This window comes from Crocuta crocuta, unplaced genomic scaffold (genome assembly GCF_008692635.1).
Source record: "Crocuta crocuta isolate KB4526 unplaced genomic scaffold, BGI_CrCroc_1.0 scaffold163, whole genome shotgun sequence".
Taxonomy (NCBI): domain Eukaryota; kingdom Metazoa; phylum Chordata; class Mammalia; order Carnivora; family Hyaenidae; genus Crocuta; species Crocuta crocuta.
The window spans coordinates 6,501,928-6,514,656 of NW_027529533.1; the positions used below are offsets into that span (position 1 = coordinate 6,501,928).

Below are 12,729 nucleotides of genomic sequence, written 5' to 3' on the forward strand. Positions count from 1 at the left end.
CCCCCCCCCCCCCTCCCCCCTCCACCCCCCAGCACCTCAGTGCATTCACCAGCCTGGAAGCTCTAAAGCGCAATGTTTAGGGAATTTAATGGAGATTTTGTTATAAGGGCTTGACTGATTAAATCATTGGCTGTTGGTGATGAAGCTTAACCTCCAGACTGTTAATCACATGGTTGATACCTCTGGCTACTGTTCCCATGCTGAAGCTATCTAGGTGGCCACATGTAGTCACCTCAGTAGCGTAAACTTAAGTGTGGTTGAAAGGGGCTCATTTAAAAAAAAAAAAAAGACATTCCTGTCACTCAGGAAATTAAGTTTAGGAGCTCTCTGCCAGGAACCTGGGATATAACCCAAATATAGTTTTTATTACCCATTATTATAGGTTCTATATATCATCTAACTTAATTGCCCAGCCCTCTTTTTTTTGACTCCTCAGATCTGTCTACCATGTCTTATAGAATTCATATTGAATCATAAGAAAAATCCCCTTTCTTTTCAACTTCTTATTATGAAGTATGACTGATGCTTACAGATACTGTTTTTGCCAAAGCCCTCTCAAAACTTTGTTTTCCCATACCTCATGTATCACAGGTCCTAAAGGTTGAGTGTTTTCTTTGTTCTTAATATCCACTTCCAAAAGTGTTTTCATCTCCCTTCTCTCAAAAATCTCAACTCATTCCAAGTGTTTGCCATCAAGCTGTATTATTTGATATCTCTTCTTATTGTCAGTATCTTCTCTCCCTTTAGTAACTGCATTTAATAAAGATTTTTACAGCTGGCTTACATTCTTGTTGATTTCAGCATCCCCGTAGTATGATCCACAGTTATCCAACAACTTTGCCTCTCTCCTTGATCTCACATCTAACCGTCTTTCTGCCTTATCTTGGGCACCTATTCTCATGATCATACTTTTCAACTTTGTCATTACCAGTGACTTCAAACTTTCAAAATCTTGGTTTCACACATTCCAGTCTCTGACTACCACCTCCTTTCTTGCAAGCTTATTTATTTCAGTACATCTATTGCAATTACTTTTTGTCACCTCAAGACTTTTAATCCTTTGGCCCTATAATCAGAAAATTTTATTGCTCACCGATCACTACATGTCCTCAACTTCACTCCTTACCAGGTTAGATTCCAGAAACACCACTGTCAGTCATCCCTTTGAATACACTCATGGCTCTCTTCTTTCCTTTCATCATACTAATCTAGTTAAAATTCTCTACATATGCCCTGGCTGCACCTGAGCAGTGAAACACATGTAATACCCATCCTAAGTGGTCTGACTTGAGGCCCTTAGCACTCTCAGCAACCCCTTTACTTTCCCTAACCAGTTTACTCTTTCACTTCCTTCAAGGACTGTTTTATACCTTCTCTTCTCTGCATGAAAACATCCAAACCCCCTCAACCCTCACTTTCCAACTCTCAGCTGATAACTTTACCTCTTACTCTGCTGAGAAGATAGAAGCAATCAGAAGATAACTACCTCATCTTCTGATCTCCAAATCCACCCACCAGGTTACTTCTTTTAAGACCATTCCCTCCATTTCTCTACTTCCTAGCTTCCATTTCTCTCTTCTACACAAGGACTCTGCTCTTGCATGTATCCCTTCTCTCTCTTATATCACCTTCTCCCGTTGTACTGCATCATTGCCATCAGCATGCAAACATGCTTTGGTCTAAGCTCCCAGATTAAATCAATCTTCCCTGGACTCTGTGGTCTTTCTCTGCTCATCGTCATAACTGCCTCATATCTGTTTTACTCTTTCTAGTAAAATCCTTAGAAAAGTTGTTGATATCCACTGTTTTCACTTCATCTCTTGAACCATTCTCTCTTGAACCACTCCGGTCAAGACTAGTCCACACCGCCCCACCGAAACTTCTCTCATTGGGGTCAGATAATTCCCTGATGTATGATTCTCATTGGAACAAATTCATATTTTTAAAACAAGCAGTATAACAAAACTGTATATAGGCATTCAGTAACTATTGAATGAATGAATGTTCTTTGGTCATATTGAATAGAAAACATATTTTTATGCCATTGCTCTATTGAGTTTGGAGGCATTGAAATGAAATATGTATACTTGGAAGAGACCATATATAATAAACATGCAGAGTATAAAGAATAAAAACCCAAGTAGCTATCAACCAACTTAAGAAATAGACTCAACAATATCTTGAATACCTTTATACCTTGTGTCCTCCTGTCCCTCCTTGATACATCTCCTTTCTTCCCCCAGAAGTAACCACTATTTTGAATTTTCTGTATATTATTTCCTTGCCTTGCATTGTAATTTTGTGACATATTTATGTGCCCCAATATAGCATTAGGTTTTATACATTTTTATATAAATATAGTATATATGTTCTTCAGAGATGTATTTTCTCACCGAATAGTAAATTTATGAAATTCATCTTTGAGACTGCATGAAGCAGTAGTTCACTTCGTTTTATTGGATATGTTATATATGGATATAATATATACTTATATAATATTTTCTTTCTGCAATGAACATGTTAAATATAAAAATTAGTTAAAGTGTTACATACATACAGAAGAGTGCACAGATCCCTAGCATACAGCTCACTGAGTTATGAAGTGAATGTCACAAACCAGTTCAAGAAAGAATGTGATCAACACCAGAAACCACTCTGGAGTTTCCTCCCTGCCCTCCCCAAAGGTAACCACTATCCTCATTTCTAATTGAGAAATTAGAAATGTTTTTGTACTTGTTATAAATGAAGCTATACAGAATATGTTCTTTTGAATCGGACTTCTTTCCCTTGACATTAGATGTTTAAGCTTCATTCCTGTTGCACATAGCTGTAATTTATTTTCATTGCTATATTCTCTGATACACCACAATTTATCTGTTTTATGGTTGATGAACACTTGAATTGTTTCCAGTTGATGACTGTTATGCTGCTATGAAGTCTTACATATACATGTGTGTATTTCTCTTGGGTATATATCTAGGAGTGGAATTGCTCAGTCATAGGGTGGATATACCACATCTTAATTACCCATTCTCTTTTGATGGATGATGATGCTGTGCTGCTGTAAACGTTTCTGTACATATGTCCTGGTGCAAAACTGACTATAACAGGAATTCAGTAGCATATATCCAAATGAAAAAAATTGCTCAGTCAGAACATTTGTGTATCTACAGTTTTACCAGATACTGTAAAATTGTTTTCCAATGTAGTTTGTAGCCATTTGCACTCTAACCAACAGAGTGTGCGTTTCTTGCTCACATTCTTGCCAACAGTTATTATTATCTGACACTAAATTTTTGCCAGTTTGGAAAGTGTGTCATGGTTTGTTTTAATTTGCATGTCCCTGATTACTAAAGAGAGTAAACAGTTTTATTTGTTTTGAGCCTTTTTGATTTTTAAAATTTAATTTTTTCTGCTTATTCTTTAGTGTGGAGATGTACTTTCCTCAGAATGACTCTTGGATTGGTTTGGCACCCCTAAACATTCCTCGCTATGAATTTGGAATATGTGTTTTAGACCAAAAAGTGTATGTTATAGGTGGTATTGAAACTAACGTGCGTCCTGGCATCACTATCAGAAAACATGAAAATTCAGTAGAATGCTGGAATCCTGATACAAATACCTGGACTTCTCTCGAGAGAATGAATGAGAGCCGAAGTACCCTTGGAGTAGTAGTACTTGCAGGAGAACTTTATGCATTAGGCGGTTATGATGGACAGTCTTACTTACAATCTGTAGAGAAGTATATTCCTAAATTAAGAAAATGGCAACCTGTGGCACCAATGACTACAACAAGAAGTTGTTTTGCTGCAGCTGTGTTGGATGGAATGATATATGCCATTGGTGGGTATGGTCCTGCCCACATGAACAGGTATTTAACCTAATGAAATTGTATATGCTTGTAGATTTTTAAAGTATCATTAATAATGGTTCATACACAATTTGTATGTATGAATGAACTTCCTTTTTTAATTTTCAACGTAATATTGTTAGGCATTTGGGAAATTTAATCTGTTCCACTAGCATAATTGTAATTGTTTTACATGATGATTTAATATAGACTTAAGAAATCCCTAAAATTTTACATTCATTCATTTAATATAATTGGGCTAGATTTTAAAATTCAGAAATCTGAAAATAAGATGAAGTTAGACAGCTTTAGATTTTGGGTGCTGAATATACATAAATATGCGTGTGTGTGTGTATAAATGGTCTGTTATTGCGTTGCTTAACAGAATAAAAAGTAAAAAATGTACTTTGGATATGCTTATATATTATAGTGCCTCATAAACATATAAAGCCTTATTTAAATATTTCTTTTTGGATTCTTACTCTATAATCATGTGTGTATCATTATGTACCTGAGTTCTGCTGGAGTCCGAATTTGCAATTTCTGTATTTTGTAGTATTCTCTGAATAAAGGAGGAAAATATACAAGAAAAATAAAAGCATAAAGCGACTGCTCTTATGGAAAATTAACCATAATTCTGAACTGTTGTTGAAAATTGATGTTCTAAAGATTTTTATCTCTGATAGTAACTAGAGTGGTGTGTGTTTTATTGATTGTGAGCATTTAATGGAAGAGTATGTTGTGGTTTGTTAACTGCATAAGTAGGGGCACAACAGCATTTCATCTATAAATTTTTATTTCTTTGTAAGCTAAAGTATTCCTTCTTTTTATTGCGCCTTTGTTTGAAGGAATGTATTTGGGGCACAGACATGCATTTTTATTCTTTGAAAATGTGCTGGCAGAAATTTATAAGATAAAAGGTTGAATATTCTAATGGGAGGTAATGATCTTGAAGTTTAAGTTCTTGCTACAGTTTATTGTTCTCTAATGTCTTTTATTCTGGTGTTCTTTCAGAAATATTTATAGTTTATATTCTAGTCTACAGTGTGTAGTCTCTGTTCTGAACTCTAGAATTATGCTACTGACTCTCAAATGCTTCAGGCTCTTTTGAAAAGTTAGGTTAGGACCAGAACAAGCTCAACAAGCCTGCCTTTGTGCACCTCAGGGCAAAGTACAGATTTAAAGGCCTTCTGGGATTTTCTAGGATGCTTTTTTTTTTTTTTTTGGAAATTCTGATTTGTTTTGAATATCCATAATTCAGACTTGGAAATGCCAAGTGTTATCTGGAACGCAGACTTGACTTAAATCCCTAAATTCTTCTAAATCACTCAGGTTACTGCAATGATTGCTTTGCAGTAAAATGAATTCTGTAAGACAAAAAATTCCTTTCCTTTTATTCATCTTCCCTCTTCCTTAGCTCTGTGGAAGATCCTTAGCGTCCTTAGAAAACATCTATATTTAATTCGTAATTTTCAGAATCCTTTCAGAACATGCATACTCCTTTGACTTTATTCTTACATGAATCCTTTGAGGTTAGATTATCCCCATTTTGGGGAGGATAATGAGGAAATGGGTTATACAGGAATACACGTAACCAGAGTGTTAGAGCTCGGGTTCATTTAACTCAAGTAGACAGCATTAGTACTTAAACAAAGGTTTTCTAACTTCAAAAGCTCCATGTCCTTAATATGTCTTGCTGCTTGTATGATATAAGGGAATAACATACCATTATTTTTGCTCTCAGTTCACAAGGTAAGCTTTTATCCCTGCAATTTTATCAGCAAAATGTAAACATTCAGGACAAACTACTCTTGTTTTATTTCTGTCTATTTGCACTTTTAAAACTATGGTAGGTTTTAATTTTGTTTTGGTAGGAAGAGTGACACAAAGAATGTGTGAATTAATTCTTTTTTTTGTGAATATTTGCAGTGTGGAGCGTTATGATCCAAGTAAGGACTCCTGGGAGATGGTTGCATCTATGGCAGATAAAAGGATTCACTTTGGTGTGGGTGTCATGCTAGGCTTTATTTTTGTGGTGGGTGGACATAATGGTGTCTCACATTTGTCAAGCATTGAAAGATATGATCCTCATCAAAATCAATGGACTGTGTGTAGACCAATGAAAGAACCCAGAACAGGTAATAATAACTAATATCTCAACATATAGGATGATATTTCTTATAGAAGTGATATTCTTGGAATAGTAGGTCCTTGGAATATAATAGAGTATTAGTAATACTCTAATTAATTAGCCAAAAAACTTTTGTGCTCAACCCTAGGGACAACTGATTTGACAAACTGTATAGATTTCTTTACTGTGATTTTAATATGCCATTGTGCATATTATCATTTCTTAAAGTTGGGAGAACACAATTTTAGACATGGTGGGAATGCGGGCACCTGGGTGGCTCAGTCGTTTAAGCATCCGACTTCGACTCAGGTCATGAGTGAGTTCAAGCTCCATGTCGGCTCTGTGCTGACAGCTCAGAGCCTGGAGCCTGCTTCAGATTCTGTGTCTCCCTCTGTCTCTGCCCCTCCCCTGCTTGCTGTATCTCTCTCACTCTCAAAAATAAATAAACATTAAAAAAAATAATAAATGGTGGGAATAGAATGTATCTGACAGAAGTTCCTCTGTCCATACAAAAAATGTCATCTTTTTAAAAATGTTTATTTAATATTTATTTTGAAAGAGAGTGAGCACGAGTGAGTGGGGCAGGGACAGAGAGAGAAGGGGAGAGAGAATACTAAGTAGGCTTCGTACTGTCACCACAGAGCCTCATGGAGGGCTCAGTCTCACAAACTGCAAGATCGTGTCCTGAGCTGAAATCAAGTCAGACACTTAACCAACTGAGCCATCCAGGCACCCACAGATGTTATCTTTTTATATGTTACACACACACACACACACACACACACACACACACACACACACACAGAATCTTTGCATTGTTCTGTTTTTTTGTTGTTGTTGTACATCAGTTTATATGTTCACTTTCAAATGTTTTTACCTACTGAAGGAGTTTGACAATCTAGAAAAGGTTGGATTTCAGTGTTCCTGAGAAAAAAAAAGCTTTGAGGAAAGGAAATTATCTTTGAAGCCAAACTCAAATCTTTTTATTTTAAGGAGAAGATTGTAAGTTGCTGATGGAAATGCTTCCTTGCGTAAGAGGGAACACCATAAAACAATGAAAATACGAAAAAACATTGGGTAGCCTTGTTCTCTTTAGAACTGTGTAAAGCAGTATATATGTTAGAATTTTTAAAGTCTAAGTTATATAGTTCAATACAGGTTTCAAACATTTGAAGATATTTAAAAACCTGATAAAAATGAATGTTTTGTTGAAAATATATAAATATAAATTGACAAAGCAGAGGGAAAGACGTATAGTATACTCTTCATATTTTTCTGTGGTAGAGGAGAGGGAGAATAGGATTAGGGAAGAGAGATGAAGGAAGACGAACTCTTGCTTTCATGTTAAAGGATTTTTTTCCTAGTAAGTATATATGGCTATATTGTTTGTATAATTAATAATAGATTATCAAAATGTATTTTAAGAAAACATTAAAATACAAATTTAGTTTTAGTGAGAAGTCTACTTCATGGTTAACATTTGTCCCCCTTCTTTTTACCCACTTTTCTAGGAGTTGGTGCTGCAGTAATTGATAACTACCTTTATGTAGTTGGCGGTCACTCAGGGTCTTCCTATCTGAATACTGTGCAGAAATATGATCCTATTTCAGATACATGGCTGGATTCAGCTGGCATGATATACTGTCGCTGCAACTTTGGATTAACTGCACTTTGACAAGTGTGGATTTGTGGAAATAGTGTGGTAACGAACCTTGTGCTGCATGAAAGGATGCCCGATTTTCTGAAATCCAAAAGCTACATTACTTTCTTATTAACTTGAAATAGCATGAAGACCCAGCTCTTGGGTACTCTGAACTGATAAGTAGCTTTGGTTGCTCTTGATTACATAGTGAATCAATTATCAAAAGAAAAAAGAAAGAAAGATCTTGCCGATTTAATTGTGCACTTTTTTCCCTCCTAATCCTGGGATAGAGCCGTTTTATGTTCATAAGTGTACATGTAGAGAAAATCTTGCTGCTTAAAAAAAAATTTAGATCTCCCTCTTTTAATATATGCACCATGGTTTCCTAGGATGAGAGATGCTTTGATGTTGGAGTGTATTGAATGACTAGACAGAGTGCTGATACTGTCTGTTGGATATTAATTTATATGCTTCACATTTTAAATAAAGGGCTGCTTTTTTGAAAGGGGTACTTTTAAGGGTTGTAAATTATATACAATAGTGAGCCATCTGGACATTCTTCCTACTAAATGGCTTTAGGAATGGGGATGTAAGAAGTTTGCAGAACAAATGCTTTTACTATTGTGATATTTGGGGGCTCATTTTAAGAAGTCAGATATTTACTCTTTATGCCTTCTTCCTATGGGTAGGTTAAGGCTGGATGAATTTAATTACCCACCTGTGCTACCCTAAGCATGGATAGAAAGAGTTAAGCATATCAGTTTCAGTTTTATTTTTTCCGTAGTACAGCAGGCTTCCCAGTGTTGATGTGTAAATATTTGACAAATGTTCAGTACCATCTTTAGTACCTACTGTTTTTTTTCATATATCCGTATAACCATTTTAGTTTTTTAAGTCCTTTGGTTGCTTTTTCAAAGTGTTCATATATAAAAATGGTGCTAACTGTAGGATATATAACAAGGCTATAATAACGTTCTTTTGAATGTTCAGTATGAGATATGCATGACATGTTTTGATAGTATTTTTTCATTTTTTTTTACTGACTTGGTTCATTTGTGCTTATTAAAAATGTTAGCAATTATGCTAATGTTAACATCCAAGAATCATCTAAATGGCTTATGTTATGCTTTTCATGGTTCCTGAATAGTGATTTAAAGAAAGATGTATTTTTATCTTCTTTCTTCTTGTGCTAGATATTTTATGTCCTTCTTAAAAACAAATATATGCATTAAATATAAATTTAGCACTAGGAAGTTAATGCATTTGTACACTTCTTAGGTAATTGAATATTTTAAAAAGTTACTGAGGAAAACTGGAACTCGATGTTTACTTGAGTAATGGTTCTAAATTTGGTTCTACTTTGACTAAAGAAACAAGCAAGACTGTTTGCTATAGCCAGTGATAGTTTACTTAAAATAAGTGGTTAGCTCATTTTGTTTTAGCATGATTTAGTAAATACCTGTTAGTCTTGAACCTATTTGCATTTTATTAGGATGTCGGTACTTATATTTTTGGTACTATAGTTGTGTTGTTTCCTTGATTTCTTTTTTAACCTGCTTACTATCTCTGCAAAGAGATATCTCTTTTGTCTCTGCAAAACCAGTGTACATTTGTTTCCTAAGAAAAAATCATACTGCATTCTTAAGTGCCATAATCCAAACTATTGTTAAGAAGCCATTTGTAATTATAAAACATAGGTTCATTCATTAGCAAATATGTTACTTTTTGGAAACTGTTTTTGCCTGGCAATTTGCAGTTTTTCTTGTTCTTCCATAAACTGCCAGTGTAGATTTAAATATATAGTGCAAAACTATATAAAATCATCTTTAGTCATGTAAGTAGTATGCTTTATTAGTATTTGCACAGATTATAAAACCTTGCAAGTGATTTTTAGTCTCTTCCAATTAAGAATTCAACAGAAGCTACTAATAAAAATGACAGATTGAGTATTTTCTATGTTGCTTGTTTGAATAACATAATGATATATAGCAATAACTTTTTAATTGATTTGAATAAATCTATTGAATAGAATCAAGGTGCACTATTGTGATTGGCCTAGAAAAGCAATTTAATAATTTAAAATAGATTTCATTACATACTTAGTTTTTAATTCTCTACTCAATATTTTTTCTGTTTATATTATTAAATGCATTCTATTATACTGTTTTAATCTTCTCTCCCCAGAATATAAGGGAATTTGAAAGACAATAGAAATTTATTTTGATTGTAAACAGAGCTGTATTATACATCTTAATAATGTTTTACTCATGTATTATCTCCACTATCAAATTGTTATTAAACATGGAATCACTTGGTAAATTAGACCAAAGGTATATATTGATCATTGTTTTGGAAAACTATAAACTTTACCTTGCTAAAGACTAAATGTGAAACATCTTAGGCAATAGTAGAAACCATATACCAGAGAAGAAATTATAAAAACCTGTAAAAAGAAAGAAAAAAACACCCCAGACTTTAGAAATAGCTAATTTTGGGTTTACCAAACCTATGGTACTATCCATAACAACCAGAGGTATTGTAACCTGACAACTGATAACTTTACAATAGACCTTCTTGTATAGATTTCCGAGAAGTTTCATCATGAATACTTGGCGGACAAATTGTGAATTTAAAGTCACATGTTTTTCATGTCAAAACTCATCAAAATGTTTGATTATAAATGGTATTAGAAATAATTTTATATACTCAGGCAACGGGGAGAAAGCTATTTAAGATTGCTCAGAAATATTTGGGGGAAAAGGTGACAGTGGAAATATTAATCTAATCACTTAGAAGAAGATGATTGCCTTCCATAATTATAAAGACTTAATCTGGTAGGAATGTTTGGCTATTTAATCTTTGTCAAATATGGTAATAGAGCTTAAGTGGTTTTTAATGTAGCCCAAAGGATGTTTCCATAGGTTATTGCTAATATTGTTTAAATATGAATGAATATTAAACTATAGGAAGTGATATCTAATGATAGGACAATGGCATTAGGTTTCGAAAAATTATATTGCTACCTTGACAAATTATAGAGGGTCTACTGTATGTATGTGGCATTGTGCCTGATTCTGTGGGGGCTAGAAATGTTACAAATAATAGATACAGTCTTTTACTCAACAAGTAAAGTATGATAAGGGACACCTGTACCCAAATAACTGTTTTGGAAAAGTATGAATCTAATTCCTTATAGCCAATATCACCAGAAGTGATTAGAGACCCAATTTATGTATAAACATTTGTGTCCTTTAGTGTCCAATTAGGTTTTATTGACATTAAACAGAATGATAGAAAACCTAATATTTCTAGAACTCTAAACTTACTGGAATTGGATAATATATTTTCTCTTAGAAAAACAAAATTGTAGAAACTTTAAAAAATTATTAACTATATTATCAAGGCTCTGGCTAACATTGAAGAAGTATATGTACCTATAATGCTGTGTTTGTTTTGAATTTTGGTGTTGGATTTCTGGTATTGTCACCTAAGTGCTCATTTTCAGGAAAATCAGATTCTACAATAAATATACTGCTTAAAAGTTCAATAAACTTGTGATAACCTCTATAACCTCTGTAGTCTGAAAGAAATTAGAAGATGTCACATGTCAGTTAACATCCAGTTCTACTTCTCAATCTTTTTTTTTTCCTTTGTAAAACAGCACTTTAATTAGACCTGGTTTAATTAGATACATTTATTCTGTGGCTGGATACATACTGGATTTTCACTTACAGTATATTGATTCAGTGTTGATGCACATTTGAAAAGAGTGAAAAATACATTGTTTTAAATACTATAGGTTTACAAGTTTTCTTATTGGTGTGAATATGGAGTCAGTAAAAATCCAGTTTACATCTCTGTAGAGAGAAAAATTGTTATCCACATGTCTTTTATATTATACATATTTAGCTAGAGATAATTTATTGTTAATTTTGTCAAGTTATTATGTGTAAGTCCTGTTTATTTTAAAATACTAAGCAAAAAGTTCCAAGTTTGCCTTAAAATACAAGTGAAATTAAAGAACTGGATGATAATGCCTCTAATTTTGCCTTATGAATTGTGCTGTATCATAAACCAGAGATGGTTTTGATTTTAACAGGATTCTGAAATTTTGTAGATGTAGAGTACTAATATTTGTACTCTCTTGCAAAGAATGTGATCTAGTTGTGGATTATGTTAATGTTTAAATGTTTTTGTAAATGTATTTTACCTCTGAATATGTATCTTTTTAGCATCAGGGTTTTATTTTTGTTTACATGGTAAAGTGGCATTTAACTTGTTGAAGGTTGTATTCTTTTGTCTTTTATTTTAAAAGTTCTTTGTGTGTACTGTTGTGGTGATGCTCTGTAATGACTATGGTTAAATTTCATTTAATGTGAAACGTTTAAAATAAATTTGGGAAACATGACTTCATATGTGTCAAATGTTTTCAACTGACCCAAGCTAACCTTGTCATTCTCAACTCTTAGAGGCTTCTTGGTAAGCAGGTAGTGGCCCCAAAAGTTGAGGTGGGTATGGAACCGGGTTATAATGAAAACGTGTGTTGTGCTAAATTTTGCCACATGTTCAGACACTTATTAAAGAAACATTCTTTAGCAAAACTGGCACAAAAGAGTTCAGTCTGTAAGTTTAATGCAGTCCCAGCTTTCTATCCTTTTAGATTCTTTAACTTGCCTTGTAAGAGGGGTTTACTTGAGGCAGACGAGGCAGTGTTCCAGAGGATTCTGTTAGGTTTATGGCCAGAACCACTCATCCTCCTAAGCAGAAGGCTCTGTAAACAAGGGATTAAGCCACAGGTGCCATCTTTAAGGAAGTTGTTAACTATAGGTCCGAGTGGATTCAGATAACCTGTCCATGCAAGGATTGGAAATATCTCCTATTATTAGGCAATCCACAGATCTTGAAACTGGTAATTTCACCAATAGGAACAACTTTTTGATTTTATGTTAGTCTGTGAGGCACTATTCCCCAATAACGTCCCTGGCATTTAATACACATGAGGAAAACATTAGATGTTGATCAAATTATGGATTACCAAAGTGTTTGTAGCTGCCTTGAATAGAGGTTTCCTGGTTAAAATATCAGCTAGCTATCCCTAAACTGCAT

The 12,729-nt window shown here is 34.0% G+C and overlaps 1 protein-coding gene across 7 annotated transcripts in view; it reads left to right on the forward strand.

The window, feature by feature from the left end:
• Positions 1-12,031, forward strand: part of KLHL28 (kelch like family member 28) — a 29,229-nt gene extending 17,198 nt beyond the window's left edge. For all 7 annotated transcript variants that reach the window (XM_077761293.1, XM_077761295.1, XM_077761290.1 and 4 more), the window contains 3 exons: positions 3,428-3,871; positions 5,780-5,988; positions 7,493-12,031. In XM_077761293.1, the coding sequence (XP_077617419.1) occupies positions 3,428-3,871; positions 5,780-5,988; positions 7,493-7,656 (817 nt within the window). In that variant the 3' untranslated portion in view covers positions 7,657-12,031. The remainder of the gene's footprint in view (positions 1-3,427; positions 3,872-5,779; positions 5,989-7,492) is intronic.
• The last annotated feature ends 698 nt before the right edge of the window (positions 12,032-12,729 follow it).